This window comes from Halichoeres trimaculatus, unplaced genomic scaffold, assembly GCF_033239565.1.
Source record: "Halichoeres trimaculatus isolate MK-OKI-2021-1 unplaced genomic scaffold, fHalTri1.1 fHalTri1_scaffold_11, whole genome shotgun sequence".
Classification (NCBI taxonomy): Eukaryota; Metazoa; Chordata; class Actinopteri; order Labriformes; family Labridae; genus Halichoeres; species Halichoeres trimaculatus.
In genome coordinates this window covers 22,866,226-22,885,502 of record NW_027437189.1, presented here as the reverse complement: position 1 = coordinate 22,885,502, position 19,277 = coordinate 22,866,226, and the positions used below count along the sequence as shown (strand labels likewise).

Genomic DNA, 19,277 nt, shown 5'->3' with positions numbered 1-19,277 from the left:
AACGAAAGCAAGAACAGAATAACAAGAGCACAGTCATGGTTTCATAGGAAAGTGACACACATCACAGTTATTCAAAGAGGAAGCAGATTGCTGTCGAAATATCGATTTGGGATCAAATCAGCTTAAACACTAGCAACCACTCTCTTTAAGGAATTACTATTCTTTCCAAAACAGATGTCATATCAAATTTCCCGTCTTGTGATTTCAAATTTACAAGCTTTGAGAGGCTGACTTTTTCTTTCTGTCCTGCTGCTTAAGACAGAAACTTTTCAAGTGCATGTTACTAAAGTTTGTAAGCCACAAAAAATGTAATTTACCTTGTCAGTGTAAATGAAACCCTTGTCTGGACAGTTTCCAAAGAGGTTACATGTGCAAAAAGTGTTTCAAAGAGATGATTTTAAACTGACAGCATGTTTGCATCTTTCAAGGCGTTGCATTTTCTGCATGCTAATAAGGCTTCAGTATCAAAACATTGGGGAGGACTTGACCCTTCTTTGACCCAAAGGTATTAACTTTGTTTTTTGGAAACTCATACTGTATAAATTATATCACATTAAATGTTGCATAAATAACCATATTTTAATGGTTTAGAAAGACCGTTTTTGATTTTTCATCATGTGATACCTATCATCAGGTGCTAACTGACAACACCTCAATTGATTGCAGTGATATAAAAAAAGTAAAAACAAAATTGTTACTATGAATAGAAAAAATAGTTTCCATTCAAATTGCTGATTTTGTGTAGCATTAAACTGGACTGCTTTTTTAAGATATTGATACATGTTATTGTACCTTACATCCGTGGAGGTTGGCATCAAATTGGTGATACATCAGTGCATTGACCGCCACACTTGTTGTTATCTGATACTAAATTTAAGCCACTCTAGTCATCAGAACATGGAGTGTGCCTTCATCTAAGACCAAAAACAAGGGTCCCACTCAATAATAATATTAATAATAATACATTTACAAATATACATGTACACATTAAAATACAAAGCTACTGTCCAGCAAGATAAGTCCACAGGTAGACACTAAAATAGAAATGCGTCACTGCTGTTACTTCTCTTTGTTGTGTGGGATACAAAAGACGGACTATACGCCGTTTTCATGGCTGAGAGGGCAGCGTCTAAACAGACCATGGCAAGACAAACGACATGAGTCACCTCTTCAATCTCTGACTTGGCATTATGAGAATAACAGCGGCTACAAAGAGAAAATAGATCCCAGATGATGGACTGAAAAAAAGGAAAAGGGGGAGGATAAACAGATTCTCTGGCAGAGTTACACAAGGAGCAAAACAAACACTCAAACAACAGGAGTGGGCGAAGGGACAGGCTCGCCATCTTGAGTCCTGGGTGGGTAAAGGCAGCTGGGACTGGGAGAACTGGAATCTACTTGCACACGTTAACCCACTCTGTGAGGCGACACTCCTCGCATAACACGTAGCAACACCAGTGGAACCTGCAATTGCAGCGCTCGCTGCGTGTCTGTTTCAGGATGTTGTGTCCACGTCCGCAGCAAAGCGAGCTGCAGCTGTCTGTGTTGTAGCTGGTTTTGTTGCAGATGCGTCCCTGTGTGCCCGGAGAGTCCACAGATGGGTCACGCTCACAGAAATCAGGGGACTTCTCAAAATACACTAGTTCTCTAGACATGCTCCTGCGACGCCCTGCGTTGGGTCCCCCTGTGCTCCCACTGGCACCATTTCCTGTCCGAGGGTTAAAAACACCGTTGTTCTTGTTCTGGGAGTTGACAAAGATGGCCGACAGAAACTTTTCCTTTAGTATAGAACCCACAAGCCGGAACTCTGGAGACACATGCCAGCAAGTCTTAAACTGGCAGCTCCCTGATGTGCCATGACATTTGCACTTCCTCTTCATGTTGTCAGCCACTATCTGCGTAGAGAAGGATATATGATGTAAGAAAATGAGGAAAGCAAAGATGAACCAGAGGACAAACTGTGGCTCAGAGAAAGGGCACTATACTCCAAAGCATATCACTCACCTGTCGCCCAATGCGGTTATTATGTATCCTCATGCGAGCGTGAATATCTCTTGGAGACCCTCTGGAATCCAGCCAGTCCCTGGAAAAACGATCCCCAAAACGAACGTCGTGACTGCAGCCCCCCCATTCCCAGGTCTCCTGCATGGAGATCAGCTCATCTGGCAAGGGCTTGAGCAGGGCAGACGGGTGGTTAGAGCGCAGGTTAGTGGGCAGGTCGCCATGGTGACTGTTTAGCTCCGGGGGTAATGACCGTACCATGCCGAGGCCTACCCCGCCCTTCTGCAGGGTCTGCAGCTGCAACTGTGTGAGTTTCAGCCGGATCTTGTCATCGTCCTGGCGACGCTTGGCCTCACAGCCACACCCCCGCAGTTTGCCCATGCTGCAGGCCGAGGCCACAGAGTGAGCCACACCCGCTGCCAACAAAGCCAGAGAGAAGGCGCTCTCACGAAAACCTGGGAGCAGGAGATACATACTCAAGAGGTTGGCAAGGAAACACAGTACAGCTCTATTAGAGTCCTTCGTTTCTGCTTAAAGCTATCTCATTTGACCATCTATAGCTTCTCCAGGCTCTCACCCCTGTTGAGGATGGTGTTGTGGTGGGGAAGTTTTCCAAAGCCCTCCAGGGAAGAGCAGTTCCAGCGCTGGTCCCGGAGCTGTTGCTGGCACTCGTGGATGGCCACCTGGATGCCCTGCAGAGCGGAGGCCGTCACGTCTGGGCTCCGCACACACATTCGCATCTGACGCTTACTTAGGCCTGCCAGCCTCAGGCAAACTGAGTTGGGGGTTAGCACTGGATCTCCTGCCACCTTCAGGCTGAGGATATCATTACACAGCACCCTGCAGGGAGTGAGATGAGGGGAGAGTTAGAGGATGATGGGGGGTCATCATAGCTGGTGAGGAAGGAGTTCATTAGTGAAATCCAGGGAGGTATGTAGCAAGATGTTATGGACAGTTGAGGATAAAAAAGATTTAAGAAGGATGTAGTCCCAAATAAATCTAATCCCTGAGAGACTTGATGAATACACTGAGCAATAAATTTGATAATCAATTGCACAACTATTTGTTCCATTGTTTCAACTGATTTTGCTTACAGCAGGGAAAAATTTAATTCCAAACAGATCATCTCGCTGAAAGTTCCCAGAGGCAGAATACATCACTAAAAGCATCTTTTCAGGAAATAAAAACAGAGGGATTTATGAATTCTTGTGGCATTGATCAGACTTCTAAAAAGCTACAAATTTAGCAAACATTGATTCCATTGTTTCAGTACTATAACAAATCAGCTTGCCACACCAGATGTTTCACTTCCAACATAAATGTGTTATATATTTAAAACAAACAGTCACACACAATAACTCTCCTCAACTTTTGTCGCATTCATTGTAACCAAAATCCGCATTTACATCAACTCTCCTGGCGCTCTCATGTGGACTCACGTTAACGCAGGTGACAGAAGTGCTGCTGCCAAAATCAGGAATTGGTCCCAACGGAGTTTGTTTGATAGCTCCATTTTTTCAAACGTCTGTCGCGGCGTGACATTAAAACGCTTTAGATAAATTCCTGTGCTGGAAAAAAGAAGATTATTTAAAAGGAGGAAGGGTGCAGTATTATCGATGCACCGCCAAACGACCGAAGAATGAGGACGGAGAACAGAGAAGCTCGGGGGCGAGAGTAAACGGGAGGGGGGAGAAAGAGGGGAGGGGAGGAGATGCCTCTACAGGCGGCTGTTTGCACAAATATTGGCCAATATGAAAGTTGTATCACCAGTTGATCATTTTATTAGTTAAGAGTGTGATTGTTGTTCACGCGTAAAAAGATGTCTCCAAACTTTTACGCACGAGCACCCTTTTCTACCGCGTGCGCAAATCTGTCAAATCCCCCAAAGTTAATCCACGTAACGTCATCATACAAACATTATATAGAACATATTAATATAAATATAAGTAAGTCTTTGTGTTGAAGAGTAAGTAAGATGTGTGGCATATCCCTCGTTTATTTGAATACGAACATAAAGACGGGTTTATAAAACAAAACATGAAGAGTCAAAGCAGATTTTGTTCATAAATGGTGAGTAAAATGATGAATAGGGGGAGGGGTGGGCTGCTGGTTCCACTGTACGACAGGGAGGCAGCAGCAGGCAGGCGTCTCCGCTAACAGACCCTCCAACAATACTGTTTTTAGTCATGTGCTCCCCTTCCTCCCACCTCCATCACAGCGGCTGTTCTTTGTTGTTGTGTTTGAAACAACTTTCACTTTGTCAACGCAAGGTCTTTATTTCAGAGAATAGAATAACTTGCATAAATTACTGAAATGACATGTCTGAATTGTTGTGACTATTTATCAGATTATGACATACTCCTTAAAAAAAACGGCGGATACAATGGATGCATTGAGATGCTACATGTTTCATGTAAGGTAGCAGGCCTTAATTCTCTGTGTATGCTCTAGGACACCAAACAGAATCTAGATCCTCTATCCAGATATTTTTCATGCTCAATAATACCTTAAGCTCTACGAACCCAGATGCTCAGATCCCTTGATGAGCTCAGCATATAATCAACCAAAACGAACCAAATTACGCACAACAAACTGCTGCTGAATCAACAGGTCCATCTTTCTTTCCGTGAAAAGTTAAATCTCTGCATAATCCCCACTTAAAACAGATTGTTGAAAAATAAATGAATAAATAAAGAATACAGTAAGAACAAGCAAGGTGCATGAGTGCTGCTTTTTTAAAATTAAGTTAAAACCCCCCTCGAACCCGGTTCGCATAGTGACACCAATTCATCTAATCTCCTTCCATTCCCTAAGCTGCGGCAATGAAAAGTGCATTAGCATTCTGCCTTGGCGTGTATATCTAAGTGGCTTAAAAAGTGATTTGAAGTTGATTTGTATATAAAAGGCCCCCCTTTATCCGGATTGAAGCTCTAATCTGCTCGGTGTCGCATGACTGCTCCAGGAAACCCGTTTGAGCACCTTCACATAGGGCTGCAGTATACACGTAGGATGGCTGTCATTAAAGCCCTTTTACAAAAGCCCACTTCCTTTTACTGTCATCTGAAATCTGAAGGAGCGACAGCGAGAGATGGAGAGGAAAGAGGGAGAGATTACTGAAGCTCCAACCGCTGCAGTGACTAATGTGGAGCATGCAAATTAGCAGATAAATGTCACATAATGAAACATTCGCCCATGAACCGATATACGGAGAGGTTTGGGGACATTGAAGCCTGCTCCTAGACTGGGGTTAGATGGAGATGCCGCAAAGTGGCTCAAGCTGTGATTACACTGCGCTACATGTGCGTCGAGGGAGGTCTGCTGGCCAGATGTTTGGAATGGTTTTTATTCCAGCTCTTCCCCCATCCTTTCCTGGTTCATCATACATCAAACTTCTGATTGAAGACAGTATTTCATCCCCGGCGCTTTCGAGAAAATATTTAAGTAGCCCAGCAGGCAGTGTGGGTTCTCTGACAACTAAGAGCTTATTATTGCTTCTTTTTGCATGAAAGTTTCGATGTGCGTGTGCGCGCGTCTCACTGGTGACACTTTTGTTTATCGGGCTCCAACTAAATCCGTCTCGGAGCTCCTCGTAGAAAGCACCTCATGAAATTTAACCAATGATTAAATAGGTGTAATAATGTAAAACGAGGCTGTGTTTGTAGAGGGATTAGTGTTGGAAGGAGACGAAATGTACTTAGTCACTGCACATTTTGAGAGCGCATTTGGAGAGAGGAGGAGGAGATGTGGTTAGGGAGTAGGCTAATCCAACCACCGGGTAAAAAGGCCAGTTTTGGATGGCTCATATTCCGCTGTAACTGTATTGCACCGTGACACCAGCTTTGAGCAGCGGCAGAGCACCAAACCAGGGCGCACCCACAGCATCTGCACCAACACATCACTGCTTTAGGAGTTCCTCTCCTCTCTGCAAGGCTGGATGTTGAAGAAAGCGCTCGGCCAGTAGGAGAAAAAAACTTTCAGCTGCATGCGTTTGTGGGGGCATCGATTCTGTGATGACCGTGAGATTCCACTATAATATGCGCAACACTGTGGACTGCCCTATTTTTTCTCTTCCTTTTTCTTTTCTGCCCAGTTGTGTTTCCTTATTCATTGTGCGCCCTATGAAGAGCATTAACTATCCCTCCCTCAAATCCTATTGAAAAGGCTCCGAAAAAAAACAGAGGGAGATGAGAGCAGCAAATCCCTTTTTTATTCCCCTCGTAGCGCTCAATAAGAGAAGAATGTGTTGCCTATCAGTCACCGAGGGGATCAAGTCTTCGGGACTGTCCCACGCGTTCAATGCGCCGTGCAGAGCATCACTGAGAGAGACAGAGTGAAGAGGACTGCAGCAGCAGCAGCCGCATCCTGTCTGGACACTTCACATCATTTAGCAACCTGTCTACACTCAAGATCCATTTAAGTCAATTAGGGGCTGCCTGCTCCGCTCACCTTTCAACACCTCTCACCAAACTGTGGCGTGGTGAGTCTATGCACCTTGCAGCATGGTCATTTTGGACACTATTCATCTGGGGTTAAAGCATGTTTAATTTTGACTGAGTGAAAAAAAAAATGCAATGCCAGACTCTTGTTTACGTTTCTTTCGATTTGGTTTGTTGATTTAATGCTACTTTTGATGTAAAAAAAAATGGTTAAGTTTGTCTGCAGACTTTATATAATTAACTGTCAACTCAATTTAGAACCAGGCTTTAAATTTGCACAAGAAGACAAGTTGTAAACTGACGTTTTCTTCCTTATATTTGACCTGCAGTCAAAATGAGGAGTCTCGCGCTGCTGTTAGGAGTTAAAGCCGCGTGCATCCTGTTGGTGTCCTCGCTCTCAGGCACAGGAGCCGTCAACAACAGCGGCCGGTGGTGGTGAGTCTGCCAGATACAGCTTTGTGATGCTGCATTCAGTCGCTTGCAGCATCCTAACTTCAGGACTTTTAGACTTAAACGGTTCAAATTGGGGGAAGACCCTGCGCCATGGCATGAGTTTTATTTTGTGACCACAGTCTATGCTGCATGCTGGAAATAATGTGTTAGTTTTGGCACAGCGCACAACTTCTGTTCAGCCCCTGAAAAAAAAGCAACCGCATGATATTAAGGCTTGTGGCTTTTTCGCACTCGTTTCCAAATTACTCCACGTGAGCTCAGCTGTGAATTATTTAATTTATCGTCCACTCCGAGACATTATAGCTTCAACAGGCTGTTAAACAATGAACGAATTATATATTTTTTTCAATAATTACAGTTTTACCATTTTTTTCTGGTAAACTTAATTTGCTCTCCACTTTTCTAACTTTGGGTCGGTGTGGTTTGAACGCGATACTGCATTTTCTGAGCAATGTGGGATAAATTTAATATGGATTCATAACATAGCTGATTCCCATCCCATGTCTTATCCAGGGTCTTGTTAATTTAATACTGTACTACCCTCTGTCAATACAACGACCTACAACTGCCAATTTTGCAATTCTTTGTTATAGAAAACAAAATTAAATTCGGATCTGTATGGTTTCGCGTCAGTGGGTGCATTGTCTCGCTTGTTTAAAAATCTATAAACTGTGGGCTGGGTTTTGTGGACGTAATGATTTAACGAAAGATCCTGTCGTTTCTGCGGTGGCATGAGATAGACAGAATACGAGCAAAAAAGGCACAGCTTTCCAAATATTTAAATTGTCAGCTGAAAATCATGAAAACATCCAGAAACAGAAGGAGACACCGCGGAGTTGAGGAATGGAGAAAACACCCAGAAGACGACATTATTATATTATTAAGGCCTCACCACACAACTGTCTGGGTCAGCCCTCTAACAGGCCAAGACTTGCCCGCCTTTCCGGATGATAATGCTTAACAGGAGACACAGCCTTTACACTGCACGAGAATTTAAAAGCGGTTAACACAGAGCTCGACAGAAAAAAAAATCTCCAAGCATCAAGTCGAAAATGATACAGCATGTGCACTAAGAGTCACACTCTCTGCAACCTTATCTCCACAAATGAGCACACTCCAGCTGCAGAAAAAGCACAGTGGAGCCATATTTAGATACAGATGCTGCCAAGAAACAAATCCTTCAACTTGAATATTTTTCATTTATTATGCAGGAAAATAATAGATCTATTATTTCTCTGAAAATCATCCTGTGTTTTATTTTAAGCTATAAAAACTCAAGCAAACAGAAAGATTTTTTAATTCTTTTGTCGGGTGGACTTCAACATCCACCTGACATCCCTCCTGCTAAATCCCTTGAGAGATTTGGACCAGCTTGTTCGCAGGTTAAACTAGACCTTCATATTATTTCTAAGCATGAGGCCTCTCTATGCACGAGTCTGACTCTTCTGCTTTCATATCACGGCACACAAAATAGTTTCCACAGGAGAAGAGAGACGCTAACCTGTCCAGTGGGATTACCTGTGCACTCAGGCCACTCAGATGTGTCATACCCTGTTCATCCAAAGACAGAGTGAAAGATTCTGTATATCAAAAACAATACGGTGTCATATTTTAATCATGGATCCATCACATTTAGTCTGATCCAAGTGGTTAATAAAGAGTAACACTATACTTATATGTAGTTTACCATGATAGAAACTCTGATCAACATGGGTAGTTGTTCATATTGGATATAACTGTTCTTTTAAAGGCACAGACACTCATGAGATGCCAAGGAGCATCCATTTAAGAGCGTCACAGAAGGATCCTCTTAAACTGCCAGAATAAACTTCCAGCTCCTTGACTCTGATTTCCTTTGTCCTCTTCTTGTGCCAGGGGCATTGTCAATGTGGCCTCCTCATCCAACCTCCTCACCAATTCCAAGAACGTGCAGTTGGTCCTGGACCCAAGCCTGGCCCTACTGAGTCGACGCCAGCGCCGGCTGATTCGGCAGAATCCTGGCATCTTGCATGCCATCGCCGCTGGACTGCACACCGCCATAAAGGAGTGCAAGTGGCAGTTCCGCAACCGGCGCTGGAACTGCCCGACCACCCACAGCCCGGCAGTTTTTGGCAAAATTATCAATCGTGGTGAGTGTTCTGTCTTGCCAGGCGATATCTGGACTGTTTAGAGCCCGGTGTAATGGAATCTCTTGTTCACATCTAAATGGCTTTGTTTGCAAATACCTTACAATTTGGGGCAAATAATTGGCAAAGTACGGCTTGCTTCTGGATAAGTTTCTGATGTGTTCTGTTTTTGTTTTGTCAGGTTGCCGAGAGACAGCATTTGTATTTGCCATTACCAGTGCAGGAGTGACCCATGCTGTGGCCCGCTCCTGCTCAGAAGGGGCAATTGAATCGTGCACTTGTGATTATCGGCGCAGAGGTCCTGGGGGGCCGGACTGGCACTGGGGGGGCTGCAGTGACAATGTGGACTTTGGACGAATGTTCAGCCGTGAGTTTGTGGACTCCAGCGAGAGAGGCAGAGATCTGCGCTACCTTACCAACCTACACAACAATGAGGCTGGAAGAATGGTGAGTGGTTGATAGTCAGGTGATCTGGATCAGAACTGGTTTTAACTTGGGAAGATTTCTTTACAAGTTTCTGCTCTTCCTCTTCACAGACTGTGTCGTCAGAGATGCGGCAGGAGTGTAAGTGTCATGGCATGTCCGGCTCTTGCACCGTGCGTACCTGTTGGATGCGCCTGCCAAGCTTCCGCACAGTGGGAGACTTCCTCAAGGACCGCTTTGATGGTGCATCCCGGGTTGTTTACGCAAACAAGGGGAGCAATCGTGCCTCTCACAGAGCTGACCCTCGACACCTGGAGCCTGAAAACCCTGCCCACAAACCACCCTCTGCCATGGACCTTGTCTATTTTGAGAAGTCACCAAACTTTTGCTCTAACAGCGGCAAAACAGGCGCTTTGGGAACTTCTGGGAGGACATGCAACAGCTCCTCTCCAGGCCTGGACGGGTGTGAGCTGCTCTGCTGTGGACGTGGGTTTAAGACCCGGACTGAAAGTGTGACCGAACGCTGTAACTGCACCTTCCACTGGTGCTGCCATGTCAGCTGCTTGAACTGCACCAGTACACGGACGTTACACCAGTGTCTATGATCACAGGTATTTCTGCAAAGAGCTTTTTAGCTAAACAGGTAGCTGGCTGAGGAAGCCACTAGCAAGCAGGTGTTTGGAGGTGTTAGGTTAAAAATAGAAAGATTCGAGGCGGGTAAACTGATACAGGGAATTCTCTGGCACAAAAATCAATCAGCGTTTTTGGAAAACGAGGTGATGAAAAGCACAAATATGTGAACAGGGTATAGAGGAAGTATATGTGCTTGCTAACTGCCTTTGATCCTGGACAGTATTGAGGGATTATTTAAAAACCACAACCATCCATGTAGAATTAAAATCCTCTGTGTCTTTAAGAGTTTACACTGTTTTAAAAAAAAAGAAAAAAAAAAGCAGGGGTAGGAGAGAAAAATGCAGTGGAGCATCAGCTGCCGTGTCAGGGTAGTAAAGAGCCTCTTCCTCTCCCTACAGAGGGCAGCATCTCGATACAAAGTTACTCAGATTTCTTGGGGCCAGGCAGCCACAAACATGGTTGTAAACCTTGTAAGGAGCTTACATTTACAAAAAGTCATGTAGTTTTTGCTAAGGTTTGGCTACTCTCTAAAACTGTGTGTAGTTTATCTCCGAGGATGGGCTGTCTGTTCGTCACGTGTGTACGCAGCACATGAACACAGCCCCTCCACATGTAATTTCCTCACCACACTCACCCTTTTATTTAGGTTTCTGCAGATGAACACATCACCCTGACATGCCACACTGACTTGCCACCGCAGGGTGATCCTGACGTTGTATGACGGGGATGAGACCTCACCAAGGAAAACAGAACAATGGAGCAAATCTTACCGAGGCGACGTAATCTGAATGTATTATCAGTACACTGAATACCACGGCACAGCTAGATGTACATTGTCAATGTGAGGAGTCAGTATTTAAGAATTAGCTAAACGTTTTCTGCAGCCTCACAGTGATCTCTAAATGAGTGCCATGCCAACACTTGCATTGAATTCTCAAAAAAGACACAAAATAACTGTAAACACATAAACGTAGCAGGTTTGAAATAAGCAAAAGGTCTAAGAGTGCAGCCGCTGCAAAAGAAATGCTACTGTAAATCAGCTAAGAGAACCAAAATGCTGTAAATATTAAATATATGAATATATTTATAATGATGTCATTTCTAAGTTTTCTGGGTTTATGGACCTGTCAGTGGTTGGAGAATACTCTATCATTAGTGTCAAGTCAGGAGATGCTTTGATTTTGTGCCCTTTTCTATTTTAAGTATAAAGTAGTTGACACAAAACCAACTCTTTCAAGAAACAGAACTCACTTCCTTCCTTGTTTCCTGTAAAAAAAAAGAACAAACACTTGTGTTCATGCACTGAATATCTACCTTTCTTTTAGTGTAAATATAAAATATTTATTTCTGAGGATTTTATACTGTTATAGAGAGAGATGTAAGATAAAAGGTTTTAGATTTAAATCAAAAGTTTAGGCTTCAGTTGGTTTTGTATTGTATGATAGAACAATAAAGTCTATATTTTCAATTAAGTTGCCCTCCTGAGTGTGAATGTGTCAAAAGATGCCATTATGTCTGTTGTAGTTTCTGTGTTCGAGAAGGTTTTGACAACCAACCAAGTGAACGTATAAGCCTGTCCCTGGGTGTCCTTTGCTTAATCCTATTAACACCACCAAAGAGGCCGTTTTATTCAGCTCACAAAACATCCCTGCATCTGTGCCCTCCACCACAGAGTTGGCTCCTGCTTATCCAGCCCAGACAGCCACTTATTCCATACACTATAGAAATTTACTGCATTGGATGTTTTGCTTCATTTGCTTAATGTCAAAAAAAGAAATAAAGAAATGGTATGAAGAGTAACGAAAACCTAGAGACCCCTGGCAATCTTGCTAACCACTAGAGTTTGGAAGGATTTCACTGTAACCCACAGGAGCACAGGAGCAGGCAGGGTCATCCAGATAGAGCACAGTGGGTGCAAAAAGAGGCCACTGGTACACACCCAGGCAACCAAAAGAGCAGTGAAGAGAGCAAAAAAAGTTGGAGGAAGAGGGAGGATGAGGAATTTCCTGAGATGATATTCAAAATGTTGGAAGGTAAAGGTGCTACATCTGAAATCTTCTTAAATTATGTCATAAATCAACTTTAAAGAGGTTGATCAGCATCTCAAAGGAAGTGAAACAGTGCACCTGCAGTCTGGAAAAGATTATAGGGGTGGTGAGGACTAAAGATGATCAGAGACTTTAACATTACTAGATAACAGTGGGGAACACCTGATGCGGCTTGAATATGTGAGTGTGACGATGACATTAACCTGTAGAGTCACAGAGTGGAGATGATCGCAGTGACACAGAGATGTTCTCAAAAAGTCGAGGGCAAGATTTCAGAGGACTTGAGGGAAGGCAGGGTTCATATAACAGGAGTTAGAGTGATGTGGATGAGCTGGTGGAGAGTGAGTGGAGGGGGTGCTGCCTGTGGGAGTGCTGAGGAGTCAGTGATAATTAGCTCAATTAGTGACAAAGGCAGTGTAATAAATACCGACTTAGTGTCTGGGTCCCTGCTGGCCTCTCCCTGCACAGCCTGCGATGTGGCCCTGGCCTGACGGACAATTCATTAAACTGACAAAATACCCCACCGTCCAGGCGTGACGCAGCGAGTTAGCCCCCTACAGGCCCGGCTCATTGTTCTAATTGTCTGGGCTGGAGTCACTTTGTGGCCGCCTCCTCCTTCACCCACCCCGCCTTCACACTCTGCCTTCAGAAAACCCACAGAGTTAATGCCCCTACCTTACTCAGTAAGTAGGTGATCGGCAGGTTTGGAAAAAAAAAGCAGTAAGAGTTCCTCGGGGTGGGGCGGCTGGTGGGGGAGGCAGCGGGATTAGCGAATGGAGGTTGCCTGGGAGTGCTGGGAGCAGCACCGATCGGAATGTAGGAGAGATGAGTCCAGAAGCTCGGATGCGGGACAAAGCGAGAGTTAATAAGGAAAGATTGAAGGGGCTGGCGACAATGGGCCGCCACCCGAGTCGAGATGAAATTGCTTCCGAGGATTATTGGGAGAGGGTGTGAGCGTCGTAGGCCTTTTTTTTGTGAGTGTGTGTTTGGTTGGGCATTTGTGTGTGCAGTGAGCAAGGGGGAGAGCTGGATTGATGGCTGCCCCTCTGGTTGGGGAGCAGGGGACCAGGGGAGGCTAACCGGCTGTTCCCACAGTCTGTTCTGCTGCAGCCACCTTTGACACACGGGGCTGCCAGGCGGCGAGCAGGCAGCCATGGTGAGAAGGACACAAACAAAAACAACTGCTCTACTACACAAAAGTCACTGCCTGTGGAAGAGCGGTGGAGATGCACAGGCTGGAGATGAGAGAATCAGGTCAGGGGAGGAAGGAGAGCAAGGAGGTGGGATGGTCATGATTAGAATCTATTTAGATTTGATTTGCATTTGCTGCTGTATTCCTGACACCGTAATAAAATCAACCATTAGCATCCGGCTACTACTGATCAGATGATCTTATCTATAACATTATAAGCACAATGCAGCAATACTTACTGTAATGAGAGCCTTAGCTTTGACTGTTGCATTACTTTTACATATTAAATCTTGTTTCATATCAAATGTTTCCCCCTTTTTTGAAAGCAAATACAAGAAGTTACACCTGTCCTTATGGCACACTTAATTTCTCTCATAACTCACAGGGAATGCAGGGTCAAAATTTGGTTAATTGAGTAACTTGTTGATGAGAAACACAGCAGCAATGTTTGACCCTGCTAGGGTTTATGATTGACACTTATAACACAAAAAGTTTCCACCTGCCAGAATAAAAGTAACACAGCAAACGTGATATGGCACAATAAAGGCAAAGCAAACGGATATTAAAACTCCTCCTCAGCTGTTGGGAAATTTCCACCGTACGGGTGGAGTTAGCTTCAGTTCGACGGGTGTTATGATAAAGAATTCAGCGTTGGGTTTGGATCACCACACTGAATGATAGGCTGCTCACAGTGGTTGCGATGGCTGTTGAGGCATGGCAGAGATCTGGCTCACAACACTGGTTTGATTTTCAAAGCTGCATCAACATTTTATTGTAATCCCATCACTCAGCTATGAGCCAAGGTTAAATTGATTAGAGTATTGTTATGACAGGAACACCCTCACACTGCTCATGTAATAATAAGAAGTATTTGTTTGGTGCCATTGAGTGACCGCAAGGCAATTATGTAATAAGATATGCATTTACAGCCTGGTTACACACATATTTTATGAAGAATGATAATCAACTTAACCTCACCTAAAGTAATAGAAAATGACTGTGTTGATTAAAGGCGGACAAAACTGTGGATCCAATTTACTCAAATTTAGTTCAGATTCAAGCTAACAATGAATACATATTGAGTGATTGTGTGTGTGTGTGTGTGTGTGTGTGTGTGTGTGTGTGTGTGTGTGTGTGTGTGTGTGTGTGTGTGTGTGTGTAGGAGTGAGCATGGCAGCTGGGAGGCAGACACGGTCCAAGAGAACCATCCCCTAGCAACTGACCTTTTCGGCAGATGGCAGTTCCAGAGTAACAGCCACCCAGCATCACAATGGCCATGGCCTCCTAACATCTCCATCACTTCATCATCCACCGACCTGCCACAACCTGTCACACAGGAGAATAGGAAGGTTATCACAGCATGCAGAAATGCTTTCAAGTGTCCTCTCTTTTTTTTTTTTTTCTAAACCCTCTTTGCTTCAGTCTGAAACATTCCACAGACATTAGTTTGGGTCTGTGTTTGACTGTTTCCATGTTTGCAGCAGAACAGTCGAAAGGATGCGGAGGAGGATAGATTTAGGAGAGACACGACGGACGCTTGACGTTGTCCGCAAACCTCCAGACACTCTCAAACCGCTGTTTTCCGTTGTTGGGTTTTCTACACATAGTGAATCAGGGTGGGAATGTGGACAGACCACTCTACCATGGTGAGCAATCAGTGTGATGTCTGTGGTCAGGCTCTGTGCCCCTGTGGAGCAAGATAGAGCGCGAGGCCTGCAGTTAAGGTGGGAGGGATATAAATTTGTGGTATTTGTGCGTGTGTGCGGTTGTGATATGCCAGCACCATTCACATGAGAATACATGTGTTGTAAATCCCTGCTAAGTTTCCCTAACACAAGCATAACGATATATGAATGGGGATATTATAGATGGATATTCAGCTCATGCAACTCTGCACATGAGGGATAGGAGACACAGGGTCTGCTGCAGTACATGCTATGATATGCTCTGCTATGCTATGTTTTAATATGATATGATCTGCTCTGCTTTGATATGATATGATACACAATTGCCATACACTAAGCTACAACATGATTCACTTCAGGTGTGTTATGAAAAAAAAACCCACGATACCCAACACATGGCCCATTAAAAAGATAAAATTGTGATATACTGATACTGTAATAATTGATAAACTACTGGACAATCATAACATTTAATCACACTCTGAAAAGTACAAAATACCCCAGGAAGGTAAAGTTTCAAATTAATTTTGGTACCACAAGATATCATGTAGAAGAAACTCAGTGATTTAAATTAGGAGGAAGATCTTTTCACATAGCCGCTCTTCTATCAAATCAAATTATCAATTTTTGGTGGGAAATACAATAATGGGGTCATACAAATCAGGACAACGTTACACTGCTGAATCAGTACTTTTTCCCACACCCTTGTGCACACAAGGCATTTTTTCATCCCAAGGCTGCAGAGATAAACACCTCATCACCACGAAGCATCGCCTCTAATTTAGGACCTACAAGTAATCAACAGTCCATTTCAAGCACTGCGCAATCAGCTGTAAGTACCAAACAAATTGGAAAGCGAAGGCAGTATTTTGGTGAGAACAATTATCCAAAAAGAAAACTCCCCAATCACTCATTTGTGAATGGTTAACCTGGCATGACTAGACAGAAGACAACAAACAGATAGTCACATGTCCAAAAGGGTCCCACTCGGTTTGAACATTTCAGGTGGAAAACTGTGCGTCACAGTGTGACTGTAAACCACCATACATTGTTGGGGAGATCACATGCTAGCAAACAGTGCTAGTCCTCCTGTAAACACAGCTGTAATGACAGGGGAAGATTTTAGGGCAAGGACAACCGGCAGTGGATTTTGTTTACAGACATCTGACAATGTATGTGTACAGCACAGTGACGTTTCAGCTCTAAGATCCACATGAAAAAAAACAAAACCACGAACTGTGGTGGAACCATGAGTCTGTGCATGATTTCACCTGTCAGCAAGGATGAAAATTACTTCTATTCATTTCATAAAGAGCAGGCTGAGATAGACTGCGGAAATCTGTGTCTGACTTTACTGAATACTCACACTCTTCATCCAAATGATGTATCTTAAACAGTTAAATGTTGGAAACAAGGGTTTGTACTAAATCATGTTCTGTTTGGCTTGCCTAAATGTAACATAATTTGAGCCAGCTCCCTGTACCAAATCAAATTAAATGAATCTGTTTTGCAACATAAAGATGCCTCTGATTGTTTTCTTATCTGCTGGCCCACTCTGACATCGTCTGGACCACAACATACCATCTCTGAGACCATAAACAGCACTGAGAAAATTCTCCAAGGATGGATCATTATCTCTAATGTAGTAATACCGTTGGAGACAAAGGGAGAAACGCTCAGTTTATGGTTTTAATTACAAGCTGTGTTTTACAGCGACAGTGGGCGAGGGCTCAGCACTGACACAGCAGTGGAGGAATGTTTATTTGCTGCAGTTTAGGAGCTGAGTGGCTTGCAGGAACTATGACACATTCCTGTGTCACTGGCTCTCCCGCTCGCAGACACACTATCGCATTCACGCACTGGCGCCCCATGTGTTGGTTCACAGCTCCACAGACTACTATCCCCTCCTAAGGCGTCTTGCGCACTCACACAAAATGTGGCACCTCTGGCATCTGTAGACGTGCTGAAAATGTACGCTCATTCAGGCAGCTTAGTGTGACACGACTTATTACAACTAATACTTTTCCTGTGTGTCACTTTCTGCGTGTGTGTGTGTGTGTGTGTGTGTGTGTGTGTGGGGAGTTTGTAAAACAGCGACTCGAGGATGAATTACTCACACCTTACTTCAGCATGATGGTGATCCCTGTCCACAAAGCAAGTGAATGTGCATGTGAGTGTGTGCATATACAGTTTTTTGAGTACGCTCACTTCAATATCTGTGTGTCTGGCTGCAGACACACACACACCTTTCCATCTTTCCTGCTGCAGTCCTATCCATTATCCCCAGCATCTGGCAGCCAAAGCCTGTAAAGAAGACATTTCTCTTGGCAAGTGTTTTTTAAAGGCAGTGACACAGGGGACAGCCAACCACAGGAGCCACACATCTTCCAATCTACAGCTCTCTACAGAGAACAGCTTGCATAAGAGAACCACCCCAAACTCCCTCTCTCTCGCTCCCAAAACACAATTTTTTCACCAACTCACACACACGATAAACCTTCAATCCACCCTTGTCTCTCTGCAATATATTCACCCTGGCTTTGAGGGCTAATTGCTTCCAGAGCTTTGACTGTCCCAAAAACTGTGCCAGGAACCTTTCAGCACATTTTGCACCCTAAAAAAAGTTCCTAAACAAATATTGTGTGGGTACTACACAACTTAGCAGATAACAAAGTTAAAAATTAAAAAAATCATGTGAGGGGACTGTGAAAGATAACTTGTACTCTGAGTGCACCTGAGTGTGTCCTTGGTTGACACTTAGCTGTTGGGAAATAAACACATTCTTTGTATCATTTAAATGGCACCGTTAACAGAATTAATTAATATCATGTGCACGTTGTAGCCTTTCAGGGTACAGCTGCACTGAGCAGCTCCTCTGAACACCAAGCATGTCATTTTTGTTCCGCTAGGCTGTTACTCGTGATATTTACTGGCATCTGGAACCTCTAAAAGACAAACGGGTGTGTAAGCCTGATAGGATAATTGTCTTGATTATGATACGCTACCAGATACACATTTTCAAGCAACTTGGAAGTGTGTTTGTGTTTTTTTTTTAATTTTTGGGGTTCAAGACAGGTTTTTTCTTTTACACAGCAAATTCACAATGATTAAATCTTATGAATGGCTTGTGAGACAGGGCAAACAGGCAGATAGAAGTCATCTGAACAGAACAGTATTTTGTGCATGCAACTCAAGGTAGAAATGCATAATAGTACTCACTTGTGTTCAGATAGCAGGAGTCTGTGGTAAACTTTTTGAGGTGTCCTCTCAATGTAGTATTCTGTTCACTGGGACTTCTTGTTTCAGCTGGTTTCTTTCACTGAGATCCTGAAGGAAATAAGTTCAGATAGTATGATAGGAAGTAATGCCATCTACATAACAGCCAGAAAATAGCGATAATAATGAGCCTTTATGAACTTTTATGACATCAAAGAGGGTTAAAAAATAATAATACAACAACCCCAAACGCTTAAACAAAATGTCAGTCATAAGCAGCTGTCAAATTAACTTGGATCACTCATACAGACTTCAGGAGCCATGGTGCATAAAAAATAAAATGTAAAAGCTTAAATAAGTGATACTGTGTAGTAGACATCGTGTGTTTGACCATAAATCATCATCACAACAGTTCTGTCTCAATTCTTCACGAAACCTATTTGCAGACATGATAGCTGTAGACTACTGCCATCTAGTGGCATTACACTCAAATTACAAACTTTTCATTATTCATCTTAAGGAAATAGTAACAATGGACTCGTGGAAGAGAAATCAGTTTAGTTTTAAGTAAAAAAATGTAAGAATTTAAAGTTTCAGTGTCAGACGTGTACTGCTGCATTTTGGATGTGCTAGGTTTTATGCTAGCTCTCCATGTGTCCTACAGTGCTTTAGAGATATGGTGTCTTACAGTAAACAGTTGGCTATCGTCTTCTGCATTCAACATAGAAAGGTTCACTTTGTCCATTTTTAACACATATTAATTTGAAACGCTTTTGTTGTCATTCTGTTTCAATACGACGAAGCTGTGGCTGTTTTATCGCTGTTACACCAGTACCAGTGATGCTTTAGCGGCTAGCAGAAACTTCGTAACTTTTCATTCACTTTAGACAAATGTTTCGGTCGCTCTAACGTTATCGGGTCTTAAGTGCACGTTTTACGTATTTACAAGAATAACACAATAATTCTGATTTTAGTTGAAAAGGCTCATGTATGCTCTCCAGCACAGAGCACTCCGGTTGGAGGCTATAGTGCAGCAGGTTATTTCCTTGTTGACTCACCACCGG

The 19,277-nt window shown here is 43.5% G+C and overlaps 2 protein-coding genes across 7 annotated transcripts; one reads left to right on the top strand and one right to left on the bottom strand.

Annotated features, from left to right (window-relative positions):
- Window positions 1–14: 14 nt before the first annotated feature.
- wnt10b (wingless-type MMTV integration site family, member 10b) lies at window positions 15–19,246 on the bottom strand. 5 transcript variants are annotated; one of them, XM_074682221.1, is made up of 6 exons: window positions 18,217–19,246; window positions 17,206–17,301; window positions 14,536–14,638; window positions 2,579–2,841; window positions 2,005–2,456; window positions 15–1,895 (listed from the first exon to the last, which is right to left on the bottom strand). In XM_074682221.1, exons 3-6 carry the CDS (start codon window positions 14,607–14,609, stop codon window positions 1,395–1,397), a joined length of 1,290 nt encoding a protein of 429 aa, XP_074538322.1. In that variant the 5' UTR covers window positions 14,610–14,638; window positions 17,206–17,301; window positions 18,217–19,246; the 3' UTR covers window positions 15–1,394. The 5 variants fall into 5 exon arrangements, with proteins under 5 accessions (XP_074538322.1, XP_074538324.1, XP_074538327.1 ...); XM_074682223.1 differs by having other exon boundaries at window positions 17,244–17,301; XM_074682226.1 differs by lacking the exon at window positions 17,206–17,301 and having other exon boundaries at window positions 18,217–18,301.
- wnt1 (wingless-type MMTV integration site family, member 1) lies at window positions 5,523–16,426 on the top strand. 2 transcript variants are annotated; one of them, XM_074682228.1, is made up of 6 exons: window positions 5,523–6,478; window positions 6,767–6,872; window positions 8,766–9,019; window positions 9,198–9,463; window positions 9,553–10,050; window positions 14,475–16,426. In XM_074682228.1, exons 2-5 carry the CDS (start codon window positions 6,772–6,774, stop codon window positions 10,042–10,044), a joined length of 1,113 nt encoding a protein of 370 aa, XP_074538329.1. In that variant the 5' UTR covers window positions 5,523–6,478; window positions 6,767–6,771; the 3' UTR covers window positions 10,045–10,050; window positions 14,475–16,426. The 2 variants fall into 2 exon arrangements, with proteins under 2 accessions (XP_074538329.1, XP_074538328.1); XM_074682227.1 differs by lacking the exon at window positions 14,475–16,426 and having other exon boundaries at window positions 9,553–11,585.
- Window positions 19,247–19,277: the final 31 nt, after the last annotated feature.